This window comes from Chiloscyllium plagiosum, unplaced genomic scaffold, assembly GCF_037043375.1.
Source record: "Chiloscyllium plagiosum isolate Xiang-an unplaced genomic scaffold, Cpla_swu_hap1 HiC_scaffold_5, whole genome shotgun sequence".
Lineage (NCBI taxonomy): Eukaryota > Metazoa > Chordata > Chondrichthyes > Orectolobiformes > Hemiscylliidae > Chiloscyllium > Chiloscyllium plagiosum.
The window spans coordinates 55,606,025-55,628,295 of record NW_028270143.1 but is presented as its reverse complement, the minus strand read 5'-3'; the positions used below and the strand labels follow the sequence as shown (position 1 = coordinate 55,628,295).

The following is a 22,271-nucleotide window of genomic DNA, read 5'->3' as shown; positions in this document are numbered from 1 at the left end:
CCGAAATTCGGATAATTGATGTTCGGATAACTGAGGTTGTTCTGTATTCAACCAGTCTATGCTTGTAAATCTCAGAATACAATGTTCAACCTGACATATACTCTGGTATTGGGCAACATTTACTAAATAATACTGACTATTGTCACGAAAGATTTCTAAGCATCATTCTTAAAGTATGGATTTTAAAATAATGGTATATGAGTTTGTTAACTTTTCTGACCGGTGTAAAAATAGCTAGGTCAGACCATCATTCTGAAATCTGTGCTATAACCCAGAATGTATCAGAGGACAGGGATCCCCTGTGTTGATTTAGAATGGTTGGGTGTAAATATTGAAGACCATTAGCTTGGTTTTTTTTTCAGGATAATCGAGGATTGATAGTTCAGGGAACCCAAAGATGGAAATTTTTAGGGGATTTCGAAGTACTGGGATCAGAAAGCAGTACTGTCATTCTTCTAGAAAGGATATCAACGATTCAGGGAAGCACATTGCCTTGTGTTATGTTTTAGGTTGCCAAACTTCCAAATCATTAAGTGTTTAATTAGAAATCTGCAGGTTACTAAGCTGTCTGATTTGAGTAAGAAGACTTCACAGTTCACTAAAAGAACTGGGGAGAAATCAGTCAAATTGAAATGAAAGATTTGACAGAGGGATAATTTCTCTGGATTTGAGTCTGTTGTAGATAGCATTGGGAAACCGGTTGAGACTTTGTGCTGTATAAAGATCCTTCAAAATGTTAGATATCTAGATTTTTTTTGCCTTTTGTAATTTCTGCTGCTGAAGAAAATCTGCAGCCTCGTGGAACTGTTTTCATACGTGACTATCACGTTGAGTAAAACTAAAAAAAAAATCTAGAAAGTTAATTCAATTCTGGAATCTGACTTGTTTGGTGATACAATCAACTGGGAAACTGGAATCAGAACACTGCACTATGAATTATGCTGGACTACTTAATTTAGGATTACTAGTCAGGCTGCAGTGCTATGTCATTAACTTCTAGCATGCACAGTAATTATTTACATGAACCTGTCCTTTGTAGACAAAATGCATAGGCTGACACTTGTCCCTATCCTCAGTGGGAAATTTTCAGTGGAGACAGCCAGGCTCTGCCACATTGCTATGGTAGTGCTCTGAATAAACCTGTCTGGTTTGAATTTAATCCATTAACTAGACAACTAACAGTCCCAACTGTGTTTCCAGGCCAACCATGGTCCAATGAATCATGCTGTGTAAATTGTTCTTTTCCTTTTGCCATTTTAATCTTTTTGCATTTCCATCATGACAAGTGTAAGAAGAAACAATTAACCTTCATGCCACGTTTTTTGGCAATGTTTAAGTTCTGTACTGAAACAGTTATTTAAATAAATAAATTGAGCAGGTATTTACTACTACATGGATAGACATAAATAAGCTACCACCTTCTGGACAATTCTTAACTCCAGCAATTCTCAGAGATAAATGGAAGTGTTATCATCCCTTCCTAGGCTATAAAAGCCTCAAACCATTGTTCAGGTTACATTTTCAATACTTGCCAACTAATTCAGCAGATTAATTTATTTTGCAGTAAAACACTGATTCTTGCTATAGATTGTTCCAGTAATTTGAAACAAGGCAAGCTTCCAGCTTCTATTTCCTCCAAGTTAAAATAGAAATTTCACTTCCGTTGCTGATAGTCGCCATAGTCACTGATGAAGTCTTTTTTTTTAGTCTGCTTACAGTGCATCTTTGTCTGATTTATTATTTATGTTCTAGATTCGAGTGGTGCTGGAAAAGCACAGCAGTTCAGGCAGCATCCGAGGAGCAGTAAAATCGACGTTCCAGGCAAAAGCCCTTCATCAGGAATACAGGCAGAGAGCCTGAAGGGTGGAGAGATAAGGGCATTTATCTCTCCACCCTTCAGGCTCTCTGCCTGTATTCCTCATGAAGGGCTTTTGCCCGAAACGTCGATTTTACTGTTCTTTGGATGCTGCCTGTCCTGCTGTGCTTTTCCAGCACCACTCGAATCTAGAATCTGGTTTCCAGCATCTGCAGTCCTTGTTTTTACCTTATTATTTATGTTTCCTGACTAATGAGATGCAAATCACTTTTGGTTCAAACTGCACTAATTTGTACACCAAATCCCAAATAAATTGAAACCAGAGACCTTCTCAAGCTCCACCAGTCCATGACAGCATCGTCTGCTCTGTGCCATCCAGTGATGTGTGTGTGGCAGCATTTGACTGTATGCGGCATGAAGGAGCAAAATGTGACTCAATGCAAATCTAATTTTCCACCATTTGGAGTTGTACCTGGCACAAATAGGTTTTATTATAGTCTTTGGTGATCAATTATCTCAATTGCAGGGCAATAGTGCAGTAGTTCTCTAGGATAATGTCCAAGGCTCAAACACCTTCAGCTATTCGTCAATAGCTTCCCTTTATCACTAGGTCAGAGTGTTGATATTTGCTGATGGTTGCTCAATGTTCAGGGCCATTTGCAAGTCCTCAGATGCTGAAGCAGTCAATGTGCAACAAAACCTAAACAACATTCAAGCCTGGTCTAATAGAAAAGAGGCTCTAACCAGTTCTCCTCGACGTTTGATGGAATTACCTTTGCTGAATCCTGTGTCAACATCCATTTATTTCCCCCTTACTTCCCCTGATCGTTAACTACAAAAACCTCAAATATGGTTTCCCCTTCATTAAGATCATTTTGGCTTCTTCCAGTCATATAATTTTGAGTTTTAAAAAAAACATTGCTGGTAAAGTACAGGTCTGGCAGTATCTGTGGAGAGATATTCGAGTTAATGTTTTGAAACCAGTGACCCTTGCTCAGAACTGGTGGTAGCTAGGAATGATGTTGACTGTTGTCATGAAAGATTTCAAAACATTATTCTTAGAGTTTGGATTCTAAAATGACACTGTGGGTTTGCTAACTTTTCTGAAAGGTTTAAAAATAACTAGGTCAGACTGGACCTGAAACGTTAATTCTGATTTCTCTCCACAGGTGCTACCAGACCTACTGAGCTTTCCCAGCAATTTCTGTTTTTATTTCTGATTTACAGTATTCACGTTTCTTTCAGTTTTTATATAGCTTTGAGTCCTTTATTAATATTTTTTATTTGTTCACTAGGTGAGGGCATCACTAGCTAGATAGCATTTATTGCCCATCCCTAATAGCCCAGAGGGCAGTTAAGAATCAACCATATTGTTGTGACTCAAGAGTCTCATGTAGGCTAGAATGGGTAAGGGCGGCAGTTTCCTTCCCTAAAGGACGTGACCTTGGAGTGCAGGTTCATAGTTCCTTGAAAGTGGAGTTGCAGGTAACTAGGATAATGAAGAAGGTGTTTTGTATGCTTTCCTTTATTGGACAGAGAATTGAATATAGGAGTTGGGAGGTCATGTTGCAGCTGTACAGGACATTGATTAGACCACTGTTGGAATGTTGCATGCAATTCTGGTCTCCTTCCTATCAGAAGGATGTGAAACTTGAAAGGGTTCAGAAAAGATGTTGCTGGGTGGAGGATTTGAGCTACAGGGAGAGGCTGAATAGGCTGGGGCTGTTTTCCCTGAAACATCGGAGGCTGAGGGGTGACAAAGGATGGGGTAAATTGACAAGGTCTTTTCCCTGGGGTGGGGTCCTGAACTGGAGGAGATAGGTTTAGGATGAGAGGGGAAAAATTTAAAAGAGACCTAAGGGGCAATGTTTTCATGCAGAGGGTGGTGCATGTATGGAATGAACTGCCAGATGAAATGACTAAGGCTGATATAATGACAACATTTAAAAGGCATCTGGATGGGTATATGAATAGAAAGGGTTTAAAGGGATATGGGCCAAATTCTGGCAAATGGGACTAGATTAGGTTAGGATTTCTAATTGGCGTGAATGAGTTGGACCAAAGGGTCTGTTTTCGTGCTGTACATCTTTATAACTTTACGACATTAGTGAAGCATGAGTGTTTCTGACAATTGACAAGGGATTCATGGTCATCATTAGATTCTTAATTCCAGATATTTATTAAATTCAAATTCCACCATCTACCATGGTGGGATTTGAATCTGGGTCCCAAAAATGTTATCTGGGTCTCTGAATTAACAGTCCAGCGATAATACCATTAGGCTATTGCCTCCCAATTAAATCCATTTTTGTACTAAAATCCACCATTTTCCTGATAGTTGATAGCTCACTTAACTTGGTACTCTCCCAAAATTTTGTTTGGGAGAATGAATCTGTTATATCTATATTTCAATGCTGTCATCCCTGGCAAGAAAACCTAGGAATCATTGAAAGCTAATTTAACACATTCAGCTGCATATATAACTTATGTCATTCTTTCATTTTTATTGGTTTGCTTCAATTAGAAAGAATAGCCAATCCTCTGTCTTCACAGAATTCTAGCTTCTTCACAGTAGCTCTTGCCTGTCAACGATAGAATCCTATTTAAAAATGCTTCTAAACTGTGATGAAGTGAATGCTCGGCCTTACAGCCATTAAGTAGGTTTTCTCAATTAACTCATAACTTTGAAGAGGATAAAATCTATTTAAAAGACTCCCTAAACCAAATTATCGCCACCAGTTGTACTACCAAATTTTCCAACACCACCAGTTGGTCTAATGTTCACCTGTGCAAAAAGGAAGTAAATCCGTGGTAGTGTAGTGACAGTAGGGAAGTGATCTCACTAAATTTCCTGATGACGATCCTTCCTCCCAATTTGAATAATATGAGCTTAGTCTGTCATATTCTTGGTTAGGGAGCAGAAAAATGGCAAAATAGCAGCACTTTTAAAAGGCTGCAGCTCTCTACTAAAATAGTGGTAATCACAGAAATATTTGCTTGGACCAGACCCTCATCAGGTCCGCTCTGCCATTTAATAGGTATCACAGAACATGGCTCAAATTTCACTTTGCTTTTCCACCCACTACATATACCCCTTGATTCCCTGAGGGAATAAATATCTGTCTATCAGAGCCTAAAATATCTTCAGTGATGGAGTATCCACAAGCCTTTGGAGTAAATGATTCTAAAGATTCACAATCCTTTGAAGACATTTCTTCTGATCTCTGTCCTAAATGATCAGCCTCTTATTGTGGGGTTATTCCCTGTGTTCTAGCTTGCTCAGAAAGGGGAACAACATCTTATGTCTACCCAATTGGGCCTCTTCAAAATATTGTCTGTTTCAATGAAATAAATTCATGGTGTCAGCATTTTGTCTTGTAGGAGAGTGTTTTGTGATTTGGTAACTTTCTGTTAAGTGTTGTCCAGTGTGCTGCAGCAACAATCAGGCATAGCAGCCTCTGCAGCTTTTGCTGCAGACAAGAAAGATGGGATGAGAAGGTGCACAATTTACTGGCCTTTCAAAGAGTCACTTTCCAGAGGTCACAACTATTTGTGATTGTCTCCCAGTTGTCAGTGTTAGTTTCTGCCATCTTCAGATTTCACATGCAGGTGTTTTTGTAGGAGAAGTATGAACATGCAGGAATTTGTGACCTGGGGAAATTCACCGTACTGAAGCTGTTTGGATATGTGGCCTACATTCGTGCAATTAGCCAGTGCAGACATTGTTGGCTAGGCAATGAGAATATGCTGATGTAATTAGCACGCTCCTGAACTTGAGTTGCCAAGAGTTGGCAAGGATACATTTAAAACAGTAAAGGTTTGGAACTGTCCAGATTTTTCTCCTGCTTGGCATATGTTTTCGAAGACTCACCACTGCAGAGGAGCACGCTCAGAATGCTGCCATTGTGGTTCTGTTTAATGCCCTCGGTCAGGTTGTACTGGTCTACGCTTTCACAGATTGTCGTAACACCTGCAGCTTTTGCGATGCATGAGTTTTGAAGTAGGGTCACTGGACCCAAAATATTACCTATGCTTTCTCTGCATAGATGCTGCCAGATCTGTGTTCCTCTAGCAATGTTTCCTTTTGTTTGTGATACATATGTTGCACTGAACATCAAGTGACAGTGTACTGGTGATTGTGGAGCCTAGATAATTTCAACATGAGCAATCGCCACCATCACATTCTTAATGTTAATGGATAGCAGTATGGCAACATCATTGATCATGGCATTTTTCAGCCTCTTTATAGGGTGAGTGTATCTGTCCATTTGCCACAATAGATGTTCCTTTGTATCATCCGTTGTTCCTTTGCACCATCAGCACAGAACAACCTTTTGACTTTGTACACCTTTAATCTTCGATCTCAGATGAGCAAAGTTCAAGTTTTATGTTAGTTCAGGTATGCAAATAGACACCATCTATAGATGAAGACTCATGACAGCAACAAAGAGAATAATGTACCAAAGGCTGTTAGTGCCAGAACACAATCCCATTTGACCCTGTTGCAGATCCAGAAGGATTCTAATATTGCCTTGTCATGGCTGGTGTTTACTCCATTGTTGTCATGGAAAACGTGGAGATCACCTGGAGCAGCTTCAGCAGGCAGCCTGCTTTCTCAAGCAACTTAAATAAACTACTTTGTTCATATGGTTGAATGTTTAGTGAGGATAATGAAAGTAAAACAAAGTAATTTCCCTTGTTCACAACATTTCTCTTGCAGCCGTCAGGCTGAGATCAGGCTAATTGTAGATCTTCCAGTTCAGAAACCAGAGATTATGGTAATAGCAAACTCAAATAGTCTCACTAAGTTCTCATTTGTCTTCCTAGGCCTTGATTAATGGGCCATGCATCATGATCTGCAACCGTTCTTGCTTTGAAATCACTCTCGGTAAAGATGCTTTGACTTGCAGAAGCTGATAGCAACATCAAGCTCCTTCGTATGATCTTCTGTTCTGTAGTGGAGCACACTTCTGAAGAATAGGTACTCCTGAAGTTAACTGGCCTTGTTTGAATTAAGAGATGGAGAGAATTTGTTCTGAATCACCTTTTTCGAGGGAGTTTGAAGAATGGAGCTCTATCATTGAGAGTAGTGAATTTCTTGAAATAGAACCTGCACATTCCTCCTTTATGCTTTTGGATTCTTTCATGATGATCTAAAATATTGAATTGAATTTATTGTCACATGTGCTGAGGCACAGTGAAAACCTTTGTCTTGCGAGCAATACAGGCAAATCACGTAGTTAAAAAGCATAGATAAGTAAATAGTAGGTAAACAGCAGCAGAAACAAAAAAAAACACACAGGTACAGGCGAATGCTAAGAGTTTGTGAGTCCATTCAGTATTCTAACAACAGTAGGGTAGAAACTGTTTCAAAACCGTCTGGTGCATGTGTTCAGGCTTTTGTACCTTCTCCCCGATGGTAGTATGGAGTAAGGTCTTTGAATTCCATTATCCAATTTAATGCATCAGACTTTGTTGAATTGAAATAGTTTTAAAAGGAACTAAAAACATGACTTTGAATGGACACTGCATCATTTGACTAAAACAAGTTGACCAATCTTTGTGAAACCAATGTGTATCGTGCAAAATACAGTCTAAACAGAAATTAATATTTTACATAAAGACAATGAAAGCAGTCAACACCCCTGTCCCCTGCCTGCCATAGGGTGTGAAAAGGTGCTCATCCATCTGATTTGTAACATGCGAATCCTCATATGGTGGAGGAGAAATATCACTTACAATTATCAAGCATGGATGCAATAAACTCTGTAGAGGAATATACAAACATGCTGCTATTTCAAGAAGCTGTCTTTGTGGCAGAAACAAACCTGTCGATGTTAGAGTGTTGAACTGAAACAGATTTCTGAAATGCCACACGCTCAGAAGTTTGTTTACCTGATACAGTGGATCCTGTGACAATATTGATTGGGGGGGGCGGGAGCATCAGGAAACCGATAACTTAAAAGGTAAAACTGTTCACTACTGCTAACAGTCCCACAATCAGCTAACTATTTGTGGTCTTAAGTTAAAATCTTGCATCTCGAGGACACTCCAAATTTTTATCCTTTTTATCTTTCTTTTATGTTGAGCACTATTCTCTTTTAGGAGAAAGTGAGGACTGCAGATGCTGGAGATCAGTCTAAAAGTAATGATGAAGGGCTTATGCCCAAAACATTGACTCTTCTGCTCCTTGGATGCTGGTTGACCTGCTGTGCTTTTCCAGTGCCACACTATTCTCTTTTAACTTTGCAAGTGTGTGTCCTTAAGGTTCTGTGTGACTGAACAATGGCAATTTGCTTGATATGACTTCTGTTTTTCTCAGGATTCACAGGTAATAAAATTGCTCTAAGTTTCATGTCATCAACAAATTATATTTGATTTCCTCACCCAAATCATTCATATATAGATCTTGAGTAGGTAGGCCAAAGCACTGAAACCTGAGGTAACCCACTTGTCGTCATCATCTGCTCTGGAAAAGGCCCATTCTTTCCTAATCTCTTTCCTGTTTGTTAAACAGATCTCAGTCCATGCATTGTACTACTACCAATTCCACATGCTTAGATTTCTGCACAATTCCTTTCTTTATCAAAACTTTTGAAAAATCCAAATGCATCACATCCACTGGTTCTCCCTCATCTATTAAAGATTCCCCTATCTAAATTGTTATTCACAACACTGCTGATGTTCTGTTGACCATGAGTCCTCTGAAATCTGGCCAAACTTCATGAAAATTGTCGGGGACAGGAATGTTCTTTCCCCTTTGTAGAGTCAGATTGGCATTATAGGACAGGGGCTTGGACACTCAACAGCCCTTAAACTGCAATGCTGAAAATTGGAAACAATTTAGATGAAGCCACCATTTTCAACCACCAACAGTCTTCGAAAACCATGATTTGAAAAAAATGCTTCAATTTTCCAAGAATATAACCTTACTAGAGAGCACTCTTATAACCTTAGGTGGACTTTAGAATTAATTGTGGCAAATAGTAATTTTACTGGCCGCAAATAAGTTAGGATATTGTACAGCTCTTGCCATGCTATCATAGTTATTTACAATGGCATACTGTCCACCCAGATAGGCATCTCCACCAATTAGAATCTACTTGCCAACCAATCATATTTGTCCCCTCATTCAGTATAAATATTATTTTCTCTTTACTTCCAAGATGAAAAGCTTTGACAAAATCTGACATTTTCAGCAATATTCAATCATAATATACACCAAACTGAAGCTGTTTTGTTTTGTGTAGCATCAGTTCCTGCATGCCTCTTTTGCTAACCATGTCAACCTTTCCTTCTGTCATGGCAAGTTAAACCGGGTAGGAACCTCAGCATGCTGCTGTGCATAGCTGACGTTTCTTCCCACATTAATTGAAACAAGTCTCTATCTTTTCCCTTCTCATCTTTGCTTGATTATTGGATTGGCTGCTCTTTCAATGACCATGACCATGCCCATGTTGTCCCACAATCTGTAATACCTCTCTCCCTCTCTTTTCTAAACACACAAATTCCTTTTCACATGTTCTTTTTGTCATTGGTCCCCACCTATCATTCAATAACCATCCTATAATGCCTGTTCTCCACATTTGGTATCCATTTCCACCTTTGCTCAAATCAGAGATGTTTGTCCAATCCGAATGACCGTGAATAATGGGATCTTTTGCATCTTTTAATTTCATTGGCTAAAACACTGGGTAGTGAAAATATTTTGGAATAAATGTGAATGTTTCACTACATTTTACTTATTGCTCTAAATTAAAATACAGAATTTCCTCTGAAAGGGTTAAGAAGCTTGTCAATAATCAGTTGATTGCAATTCAGTTTCTGAATGCCTTTGTAATCCTTTCCTATTAGTTACTTCCTTGTGACACATGATCATATGCTGAAAATAATTTTGTGTTGAATTGTTTGCTTATAAAAGGTTTGACTTATGCCATTTTCAAGGGAAAAACTTTTGAACAAATGTAAATTATGTGGTATTAGAAAAAGTAAAGCATCGGTGAATGTTAAATTAAAACCATTTGCAAAATGTGGATTAAAATCATAAGCTACCTGCTTCCAAGCAGAATTGTTTGTGGTTGTGACAAGCACAGTATGTCCTTGCTGTCACAAACACAATGAGAATAAATTTGTATCCCCACAAAACATGCCTATCAATATAGTTAAGTGACTTTCAAATTATTCTTTTGCAGGTTAGAAGAACAACAATTAGCAAAGTAAGTTCACTATTTGTTCCTTTATCTTGCAGAAAAAGTACTATTCTTATAAATCACTAAGCTACAGTGGACTAGATATCGTGGATAAATAATCACATGCACAATCACTGATGTATAAATTGGCTAACAAGATCAGTGCTTTAAGAAATACATGATGAATTTTGAATCTCCAAAACTAGTTGATTTTTGTGAAGCTCCACTATTTGCATGATACGCATGCAATCTTGTCCTTAGGCTCCATTTTTTAGAAATTGTGAATTTGAACATTCGATGCCAATAACTCACCACAAGTTGTTATATGTGATAGAATGTAGTAAATGTTTAGGCAATTTGATCATAGTTACTACCATCCAAGTTCACCTTTTTGGCCCAAATAGGAAATAAGTTAAATGTTTACATCTCCTCCCTCTTTGTAGTAAATCCTCAATAAGATTTTTTGAAGTCTTCATTTTTCCTTGTTTCTTCTCTTTCTCAATCCAATATTTCTTCCTGCCATATTTGTTATCAATTCACAATGCAAACATTCTCAAGCTGAAGGGTAGAGAAAGCAGTTTTAACTGCTGTATGTCCTAACAGGGGAAAGGCGATGGTCTAGTAGTGTTTTCGGTAGACTTTCCATCCAGAAACTCAGCTAATGTTCTGGGTACCTGAGTGGAAATCATGCCATGGCAGATTGTGGAATTTTAATTCAATTAAGAATCTGGATTTAAGGGTCTCATGATGACCATGAAACCATTACCAAGGCAAATAAAATTAAGGAGAATCCAAAGGGTTTTTGCAAATACATTAAGGGAAAAAGGGTAACTTAGGAGAGAATAGGGCCCCTCAAAGATCAGCAAGGCGACTTTTGTGTGGAGCCGCAGGAGATGGGGGAGATACTAACCGAATATTTTGTATCAGTGTTTACTGTGGAAAAGGACATGGAAGATATAGAATGTAGGGAAATAGATGGTGATTTCTTGAAAAATGTCCATGTTACCGAGGAGGAAGTGTTGGATGTCTTGAAATGCATAAAAATAGATAAATCTCCAGGACCTGATCAGGTGTACCCTAGAACTCTGTGGGAAGTTAGGGAAGTGATTGCTGTACTCCCTGCTGAAATATTTGTGTCATCGCTAGTCACAGGTGAGGTGCTGGAAGATTGGAGGTCAGCTAACGTGGTGCCACTGTTTAAGAAAGGTGTGAGGACAAGCCAGGGAACTATAGATCTCTGAGCAATTTGTTGGAGGGAATCCTGAGGACAGGATTTACACGTATTTGGAAAGGCAAGGATTGATTAGGGATAGTCAACATAGCTTTGTGTTTGGGAAATCATGTCTCAGGAATTTAATTGAGTTTTTTGAAGAAGTAACAGAGGATTGATGAGGGCAGAGTGGTAGATGTGAACTATATGGACCTCAGTAAGATGTTCGACAAGGTTCCCCATGGGAGACTGGTTAGCAAGGTTACATCTCATGGAATACAGAGAAGAACTAGCCATTTGGATACAGAACTGGCTCAAAGGTGGTGGAGGGTTGTTTTTCAGACTGGAGGCCTCTGACTAGTGGAGTACCTCAAGGATCGGTACTGGGTCCACTACTTTTCGTCATTTATATAAATGATTTGGATTTGAGCATACGAGGTATAGTTAGTAAGTTTGCAGATGACACCAAAATTGGAGGTGTAGTGGACAGTGAAGAAGGTTACCTCAGATTACAACGGGATCTTGATAAGATGGGCCAATGGGCTGAGGAGTGGCAGATGGAGTTTAATTTAGATAAATGCGAGGTGCTGCATTTTGGAAAAGCAAATCTTAGCAGGACATATACACTTAATGGTAAGGTCCTAGGGTGTGTTGCTGAACAAAGAGACCTTGGAGTGCAGGTTTATAGCTCCTTGAAAGTAGAGTCACAGGTGGACAGGATAATGAAGAAGGCGTTTGGTATGCTTTCCTTTATTGGTCAGAGTATTGACTATGGGAGTTGGGGGATCATGTTGCGGCTGTACAGGATGTTGGTTAGGCCACTTTTGGAATTTTGTGTGGAATTCTGGTCTCGTTCCTATTGGAAGGATGTAGTGAAATTTGAAAAGGTTCAGAAAAAAATTACAAGGATGTTGCCAGGGTTGGAGGATTTGAGCTATAGGGAGAGGTTGAATAGACTGGGGCTGTTTTCCTGGAGCATTGGAGGCTGAGGAGTGACCTTGTGGGGATTTACAAAATAATGAGGGGCATGGATAGGATAAATAGTCAAGGTATTTTCCCTGGAATGGCGGAGTCCAGAACTAAAGGGCATAGGTTTAGAGTGAGAGGAGAAAGATATAAATGACACCTAAGGGGCAATCTTTTCACGCGGAAGGTGATGCGTGTGTGGAATGGCCTGCCAGAGGAAGTGGTGGAGGCTAGTACAATTGCAACATTTAAGAAGCATCTGGATGGCTATATGAATAAAGAAGGGTTTAGAGGGATATGGGTTGGTGCTGGCAGGTGGGACGAGATTGGGATGGGATATCTGGTCGGCATAGACGAGTTGGACTGAAGGGTCTATTTCCGTGCTGTACATCTTTGATTCTAATAGATAAAGCCATGCAGTTCACTAATATCGTTCAGTGAAGGAAATCTATCATCCTGACCTGGTCTGGCCTACATGTGACTCCAGACCAACAGAAATGTGGTTGACTCTTAACTGCCCTCTGGATGACTTGGCATGGGCAGTAAATACTGGCCCAGCTGCAGACATCCAAATTCCATGAGTTAATTTAAAAAAACCTTGATCTGGCAAGTTCTCAGAATCATAATGTGTGTGACAATAAGGAATTGAAGTGAAACGTTGAGCTTTAGGCTTATTTTCTTCTGGTTCCCTTTCAGTTAAATACTGTCTATCCCAGGAATCTCAATACAATTTAACTTATTTTCAGGATAGTTGCAGAGGACGAAATGCAACAACAGTTCTCGCACTGCATCAAAAGACAACGACGATCATTCATACACTCAGTGAATGGTGTAGAAACTGTTGTACCATGTGATGATCACCTATCCGTGTCTGTTTCTCACCCACTGGACGGTGTTGACTTGCAGTTTCTTGAGACCTATGGCTTTAAAACACCAAGAACAAATATGGATGAAACAAATCCCTGCCAATACTACTGTGATGACAAGGTTTGCAAAACTGAATGCAGCTTTCTTTTTGAAATCGAATGTAATCTATTCTATATCATGATTTGGAGTTGGACTGGGGTGTACAAAGTTAAAAATCACACAACACCAGGTTATAGTCATGGGCGGCACGATGGCACTGCTGCCTCACAGCGCCAGAGACCCGGGTTCAATTCCCGCCTCAGGCGACTGACTGTGTGGAGTTTGCACATTCTCCCCGTGCCTGCTTGGGTTTCCTCCGGGTGCTCCGGTTTCCTCCCACAGTCCAAAAATGTGCAGGTTTGGTGAATTGGCCATGCTAAATTGCCCGTAGTGTTAGGTGAAGCGGTAAATGTAGGGGAATGGGTCTGAGTGGGTTGCACTTTGGTGGGTCGGTGTGAACTTGTTGGGCCGAAGGGCCTGTTTCCACACTGTAAGTAATCTAAAATAGTCCAACAGGTTTAATTGGAAGCACACTAGCTTCGGAGTGTGCTTCCAATTAAACCTGTTGGACTATAACCTGGTGTTGTGTGATTTTTATCATTATGTCAGTTTACAAAGTATTTGAAGTTTATGTGAAAATCCAGACCCTAGCAGCAATATGAGTAATTCATTCTTCAATCTAGTTAGTTCAAAATCTACCAACTTCTTTATTTAAAATGTTGCTTTGGTCACTTCTGTAGGGCATGATTAGACATGGTATTTTTGCATCTGCAAAGAGTAGACTCTACCCACTGCCTTAAAGTCAAAAGTGACAAATTGAAAGTTCTGAAAAACTACAAATTAAAGAAAGCACAAGTGAACCAGCTTTTATTAAACAAAACATTTGGCCTATATTTTTCCACAGCTAATATTCTAGTATCTAAAATAAATTTTAAACAAAATAAAATATTGAAAATCATATTTCAAAATAACATTTGCCCACCAGATTTTATTTTGGCGTCTTGTGTACTGTATTACTGTCATAAAAGCTTTCATTTGAATTTCTCAGTCTCAAAAAATCTGGGTTTGAAGTTGACTCTTAACAACTACTCTGCTTGCAATTTATTGATTATAGCGATCTGAGCAAGTAATAATTTCCCAAAAGGGGTTTGGAAAGCTTCCCAGTACAACCTAAAAATTGTCTTCACACATACTATTCCAGGACTTTTGAGTTTCATTTAACTCTATTTGGAAAATTAATAGCATAATTCAAGTTAAATTACAAGTTTGCGAATTCTCACTTTTGTTCCTTCCTAGATTGCCAGAATTTGCTGTTTTTGTTGCCTGAAGGTATTTTGTAATTAATTTAATTCTCATCTCTTCTGGGTTTACAAAGGCATGAAGTGAGCAGATGGATGATACAGATATGAAGGCTATAATTAAAATGTTTGAGAAGTGCTAAGAATGGTAATACTTTAGTTGGTATTCCATGATAATGGCTGCTCTTGTATCACTGTCTGTAATGTTTCATATGAATTAAACCCCTGGAGTTTAATTGCTACAGTGTGCTGGTAATTATCATGGGATCTTTAGTATTTAAATACATAATCTCAAAGTAAGTAAATATCCAAAAGGATTTTGTTAAAGCAAATGCCACAAAAAAGCGAACACTTTCTTAGCTATTGTTCTTATCATAATATATGCCACCTAACTAAATGAATCTGTGACTGGCAAGGAGTCACCCACTTAAAATTTAAAATTAATAAATGAGTGCCGTCAGTCTGTACTGCCGTACTACGGGCAGTAAATAGGTTTGCATATTGAGAAAAGGTTCTTATGAAAGTTTTTGCTGAAGTATGCATCCCACAAATCAAATTAGATGTGCTATCTTCTGAATTTAATGTTTAGACACATTGCAACTAATTATGTACTGAGTATTAACTCCACTGAAAATGAAAAAGTAAATGACTAAATTATTTTCTGTTACATCTTAAAGTTGTTCTATTTGTATTAGATACATTATATGTGAAGCAGTAATTAAGCTAATACTCCTCTAACTTTCCTATTCTACATGTATTCATACTCAAAAGTCCATTCTCTGAAAGCACAGAGTTACCAAATATGCTTATCTTGCTTGATGCTGATATTGTACTTGTTAGCTATGACAATAAAGTATTGGTTCTAATCAGCCAGTGGGCAAAAATGGTATTATAATATTTGTGAAGAATAGAAACATTGCAATTCTGCAACTGGACTCATGACCTCTAGCCTCAAAAACAATACTGTTCATCTTTAGTAACTTAGGATAGCTAAAAATAAATTTCACTTGACCCTTCAGAACACAGGTATGTTGAAGTCCTGCTGTTTAGATCAAAACTCGTGTGCTATAATGCTCTCCACAGATGCTGATTTATGGCATCCACAGTTCTTTTGGGTTTTTTATTAAGCTATGTCTTGACATTAGGAGAAATGGTGGTTAAAACCAGTCACCACTGGCAAAATAACAAAAATTCTGGAAGCTCCTTATACACAAAGTAAAACTTTGTATAATTAATTTTAATTGATGCTAAGTCAAGTAAACAGCTATGTTGTAATATTAGTATTGTGGGTTGATGCAAAAGTAACGTTGAACATTAAAGCAGCCTAGAATTCAATCCCACAAGCAAATTCTTAATTTCAAGTTATGAGCCAAAACACTAAAAAAAAATCACAAAGTTTTCTGCACTCAATATTGTTGGAATTTTAAGACAATTCAAAACTTAGGCTGATGGTGTATGTTGTCTGAGGCCCCCTTCAGAAGCCTTCTCCAATATTTCTGGTGTAGTTGAGGGAACCAGAGAAAAGGGAAGAGACTGAAAAGGTTTACTTTCTAAAGGTGAATTTAGAATGTCTTGACTCAGGGCAGGTAATCAATTTGAATCTGTTCAGCTGTCCAAAAGTCTGTTTTAATTGGTTCAGTATTATCATAGGTATGCTACATGTTATTACTGTGGACTATGTATAATTGAGATGCATGTTTATATTCATGTTTCATATAAAAATTCATGTTAGGGTTAAACATGATGAGTAGAACTGTAATAGTTCTCTCTCACCTGTCCAGTGTGACCCCACTTTATAAATGGTGAAATAAGTACATAAGTTGATGCTTGATTTTCTGTTTCAACTATAACATTGCAAAGTATAATCTGAATAATTACATTGACCATAAATTGAGTGACTCCAGTACAGTACTTCCCAAACTTACTCTCACTTGGAAGTCATTGCTGACTCAAAGCTCATGACACAAAAATTTCAACTTATGACAACACTTGGTATCCTACCTCTCAGTTTGGGGAGCTCACTCTAATGGTATCCTTTGATTCAGTCCTGCATAGTAAAGTTCACTTGTTCTTATCTTCAGACTGATCTGGTAAACAGTGATAATGGCTTTCTTTGCGTTCACATGATACCTGATGAAGAAGGAAAGTTTGGTTTCAACTTAAAGGTAAATGTGATAAATTTAACCTTCCTTGCCACGCTTTCCTGTACAGAGACAAAAAACTGCAAATGCTGGAATCTAAGGTAGAGGGGCAGGAAGCTGGAAGAACACAGCAAGCTAGGATGCATCAGGAGGTGGAGAAGTTGATGTTTCAGGTGTAACCTTTCTTCAGGACTGGGGGTGGGGGTGGTGGGAGCTGCAGATAAAGGGGATGGTGGAGGCAGGGTGGTGAAGTGGGGATAGGTGAAGACAGGCAGAGGGTACAACCGAGTTGGTCAGTGGGAGAATTGAATCCGGTAGTTGGCAGGGAGGGGGAGGGATTGGGAAGGGAGGTTATTTGAAATTGGAGAACTCTACGTTGAGTCCTCAGGACTGTAGGCTGCCTAGGCGGAAGGTGAGGTGTTGTTCCTCCAATTTGCAGTTTGGTTTGTTATGGCAATGGAGGAAGCCAAGGATGGTAGTAACAAAGAGTATAATACAAACCAACAGTCCAGCTCTCAGAATGAAATGGCAGTCACAAGTCAAGGTTGAAATTGAAGATTTATTATATTTCGTTTTCTAAATATGAGAAGCAAACTTGCACTATGTCTGATTCTCTGACTAGTCATTTTAACTTTTGGGGGTTTACACATGAACAGGGGAATTTGGATTTTTTTCTACTTTAATTCTTTTGTAAATTATGTTTCAATACTGGAAGCCAGGATGATGTTTCCTGTGGCTGAGCGAGAGTCCAGATCAAGTGGTCACAGTCTCAGAATATATGACAGGCCAGTTTGGATGAAGATGAGATGAAGTGAACGACACATGCTAAACTACTTTATTGTTCATCTGTGTTTCTCAAATCTAATTAAATATTTTTCATAATACGCTAAACCTTGAGAGTTTTGATTTTGCAGAGTCCATCAAATGTCAAGATAAATAAATTTCTCTACATACAGTCATTAATCTTCAGTCTCATTTGGTGTACAGGTTGTTATGCTATAATGAATGTTTCGTTAATGTGAATTCATTGTAATGCAATTGGCAACACTGTTTCTAAAGTGCAATCTTTTAACATATATTGGTTATAACCTTTCGTCCCTTTAGTTTAAATGGCACTGCTATTGTACAATTTTCCTATAACACAAGATTGCACAAGAATAGAACTACCCCATTATAGCAGAACCAACTGTTATTAATTCAACTAAAGTTTTGCTGAGCTACTCCACCCAATTGCCTTTATATTGAAGCTACCAGGATTTATTGAAATGAAAATATATTTAAGAGTAACAAGAATCTATGCAAGTGTAATGGGTAACAAAGTCTAAGTATAGAAAATCTATGAACAACAGATTTTGTAAACTCTAACATCTTTCTTTGTGTGTATAATCCTAAAGCATCTTTCTTCTTCCCACTCCACTGTCTACTTGCAGGGTGGAGTTGACCAGAAAATGCCCCTCATTGTGTCAAGAGTAAGCCCAGGATCACCAGTGAGTAAAACTTACTCAGTACCTGCACTAAATGAACTTTTTTGTATGTATCTGCTTCAGAGTCTCAATTTTCAATGAAAGAGATGGTGTAAAATTCTTGATCTCTTGCACAATTTATTGGCCTCTCACTTAAGAACAGTAGCACACAGTGCATGCAGAAAGGACCACTAGGGAAGTAATTGAAATTCGCAATAAATGTCTCACTGCTAAGACATTACATCTGCCATTTTTACCCTTGTAACTTTCTGACCAGCTTTACACTTCCTTTCCATTGTTTTGAGAGAATCTTTGCCATAGAGATTTTAAATAGTTCTTAACAATCTGCTGTTCTTCATTGGTGAGCAATATAATTTTGGAGTTGCTGGATTTCCTTCTGCTGTGCTTCTCTCTAATTATACTTGCTTACTTTCTAATTCCTTTAACTCACTCATGAAAAAATAATTCTATGGAATAAGACTTTGACCATAATAGAACTACTACAGTGGTCTCAGATCTCCTCTTCTGCAAGATGCCCTTCCGTCACTTATACTCCTTAAGTCTTTATTCATATTGAAGAAGTCTCTCAATCTAGTAAATGATCCTTATATTATGGTTACCGAGCTCGATTCACCTTAATTTCTGTTCTCCTCTCCAGAAGGATTTCTATTTGTCTCTTTCACTTTCTTCATTTATGTTGCTTTCTGTTTCATTTGTCATGTTTGATCATGCCCAAGAACTCAGTCTCCTAGCTGTACTTCACCCCACGCACCTTTACCAGCTGCCTCTGAATCTAGTTTACTCTGTGAATTCCAACCAAAATTATTCATGTTTTGGACCCAGCCATGATTACGATAGCTGTATGATAGCTTTCCTTTGTCACTTCACAGAATTCAAAATCAAAATCCTACACCAGCACTTGTACTAACAGCAAATCATTCTGGGGCAGACATCAGATAGAAAAGGTAGCTTTCATCATAGCTTTTTAAAAAAAGGCAAGAGGGTAAAATAACCATAAAAATTGTGTTTCTGGCATCATGGGTAAAAGGAAAACTAAAAGATATAAAGTAAGTGAACCAACACTAAGAAATCTGAGATTAAAATTCAGGAGGAAAGGTTATGGAGCGTAGCTCAAACAAGTTTTGTTTGCACAAATGAATTGAATGTAAGAAACAGATTGAATAAATTTCAAGCACCTATGACTGTAAGGTGATCAGGACTGGAACTAAATGTATTATGTTATACACTAACAATAGGAAAATGATAGATGGGGAGGAGTAGGACTGGTAAGATTTTTTAAAAATGTTTTTATTTTTGGGATGTGAATATCACTGGCTAGGCTAGTATTTAATGTCCATCCCTAATTGCGTGAGAAGGTGGTGGAATTGTTGCAGTTCTTGTGTAGGTACACACAATACTTTCGGAAGAAGGTTCCAAACTCTCATCTAGAGAGAGGTACATGACGGATCCTCCTTTTTGCCCTTTAAACTTGTAATGGGATGATTTGTGGAGAAGTGACAGTCAAATAAAAAGGTAGCACAGATCTTAGTTGATGAACAAATGATTCCTGAAGAAGGGCTCATGCCCGAAACGTCGATTCTCCTGCTCCTTGGATGCTGCCTGACCTGCTGCGCTTTTCTAGCAACACATTTTCAGCTCTGATCTCCAACATCTGCAGTCCTCACTTTCTCCCCGAACAAATGAACAGGAAAAGAGTAAAATAATAATCAAAAGTTGTGCTTTAGCCACTATGGATAAGGAGAAAATGAAAGTTGTAAAGTAATTAAAGCAGGAGAGAAAAATCAGCAAGGTACAAATAAAATATTAAAAGCGTCTGTATGTAGTGAAAGGAAAATAGTGTGTGTAGATGTTTGGGTGAAATGAGGAAGTAAGAAAGCATTTAAGACTAATGGGAGTTGTGTGCAGCCTTCCTGACATGGTAGGTTGTGTAAAGGCAAAGAATAGACAAGCATGTGGTAAAGGCAGTGTAATTTTAAGTTTAAAATGGATTTGAAATAGGTGTGCTCGAATCTTTTAGAAAGGTAATTTTTTTTAAGCTTGTGTGGAATACTTCTCTGCAGCAATATGCCTTGGAGCTAACAACAACATATGCTATATTAGATTTAGTAATGACTCACAAGCTGTATTTAGGATAGCTAATGGTGCATGATCATTTACCTAATATCAGTCATAACATGATTACGTTTAATACAGTGTTTGAAATGAGGAAACATAGAACAATTGCTCAGATTTTAGATACAGGTAGGCCTGATTTCAATGAAATGAGACAGAAACTTTTAGAGTAAATTGAAAAAATTCATTCACGGGATGAGGGTGTCATTGGCTAGGCCAACATTTATTGCCCAACTTTAATTACTCAGTGGGCAGTTAGGAGTCAACCACATTGTTGTAAGTCTGGAGTCGCATGTAGGCCAGACCAGGTCAGAATACGAGATTTCCTTTTGTAAAGGACATTAGTGAACCAGATGGGTATTTCTGACAACTGACAATAGTTTCATGGTCATCATTAGACTCTTAATTCCAGACTTTTATTGATTCCACCATCTGCCCTGTTGGAACTTGAACCCGGATTAATAGTCCACTGGTAATACCACTAGGCCATCACCTCCCCTAAGGAGCAAAAATACTACATTCAAAAAGGTAATCATTAGCCAACAGAGTTAAGAAACCACACTTGAGAGACAACATACATTTTTAGACTAAAATGAAACTGCAAAATAAAGCACAAGATTAAGAACTACTAAAGGGATGCTGGCAAGGAATATTAAGCTCAACAGAGGGGAGAAAAGAATTACAATTGCGTACGTTTGGTTTGGAGCAGTATTGGCCTTGTGAAAATAGACAACTGATATTGTCAATGAAAATAGTGGAATGGCAGACATTCCGAATAAGTACTTTGCTCTAGTATTTATGGAGAAAGACATCAGCATGCCAGGTAATTGAGGAAACCAATGTTGAATAAAAGACCAAAATTAATGTAAACAAATGAGAGCAGTGAAAAAAGAACAGTGCCAGAGAGTGATGTTCTAGAATGAAATGGCTTCCATTCTTGGGTTTTAAAGGAAATGGGTGAGATGCAGGGGTATTGGGGATGTAAAAGCAATGACTGCAGATGCTGGAAACCAGATTCTGGATCAGTGGTGCTGGAAGAGCACAGCAATTCAGGCAGCATCCGAGGACAGGCAAAATCGACGTTTCGAGCAAAAGCCCTTCATCAGGAATAAAGGCAGAGAGCCTGAAGCATGGAGAGATAAGCTCGAGGAGGGTGGGGGTGGGGATAGAGTAGCATAGAGTAAGCAAATGTGGCTGGGGTAGCGGGTGTGCTAACTATAAGCTTCCAAAGTACTCCTGATTCAGGAAATTTAATATTGAGTATGTCACAACTACTTAAGGAAGGAGGAGGAGGGTAATCAGGGAATAATGGAGTACTTAGAAAATTCAGAGTCTACATATAAGGATAAAGTGACTGAACACCTTTAAATTTTTCACCTCATTTGACAGAGACTGGATTTGTAAATGGTAATTGATGGTTAATTCACTTGATTGACGTTTTTGAAAGTGTACTTAAAGCAGGGGATTGGCTATGAATATTGTTTATTTGAAGTTCTGGAAGGCAATAGATAAAGTATCAGGATACTGGGAATGTTCAGCTAAAGCTGAATTTCATTGAATTGGAGGCAAATTATTGAACTGGTTAAAAAAAATGGCTGAATGGCAGGAGACCTAAGTGTAAAGGTGATGGGCAGGTACACTAATTGGCTGGCTATGTTTAATGGTGTCCTACAAGAATTTGTGTTCCAGCCTCTATTGTTCAAAATTACTTTTATTTGTTCAGGGCAAATGGTCTTCTCTCACTGAGCCAGCATTTATTGCCCATTCCTAGTTGCCTTTGAGAAGGTGGTGGTGAGCTGCTGCCTTAAACTGTTGCTGTCCATGTGCGAAAGGAAAACTCTCAATGCTATTAGGGAGAGAGATATGGGATTTTGACCCAGTGATATTGAAGGCAAACAATATATTTCCAAATCATGATGGTAAATGGCTTCAAGGAGAATATGATGTTTTCCAGACACCTGCTGTTCTTTTCCTTCTAGATGTTATTGATTGTGAGTTTGGAAGGTTACGGACCAGACCAGACCCCCTCAAAATATATTAAGATGATACATTAACCTTTCCTTTTATTTTAAAGGCTAGTGCCAGGCATTGTGTTTCAGATGCCATTTGATCGGTCAAACTACCAATCTTGAAGCAAAGCAACTTTTAC

At 38.5% G+C, this 22,271-nt stretch overlaps 1 protein-coding gene across 5 annotated transcripts in view; it reads left to right on the top strand.

Annotated features, from left to right (window-relative positions):
- The window catches only part of LOC122549888 (tyrosine-protein phosphatase non-receptor type 3-like), a 221,382-nt gene that overhangs the window by 111,038 nt on the left and 88,073 nt on the right, over nt 1-22,271 (top strand). For 4 of the 5 annotated variants that reach the window (XM_087987187.1, XM_043690066.2, XM_087987184.1 and 1 more), the window contains 4 exons: nt 10,009-10,032; nt 12,928-13,168; nt 16,467-16,550; nt 17,957-18,013. In XM_087987187.1, coding sequence (XP_087843313.1) covers nt 10,009-10,032; nt 12,928-13,168; nt 16,467-16,550; nt 17,957-18,013 — 406 coding nt within the window. The remainder of the gene's footprint in view (nt 1-10,008; nt 10,033-12,927; nt 13,169-16,466; nt 16,551-17,956; nt 18,014-22,271) is intronic. The other variant, XM_043690067.2, reaches the window with a different exon arrangement.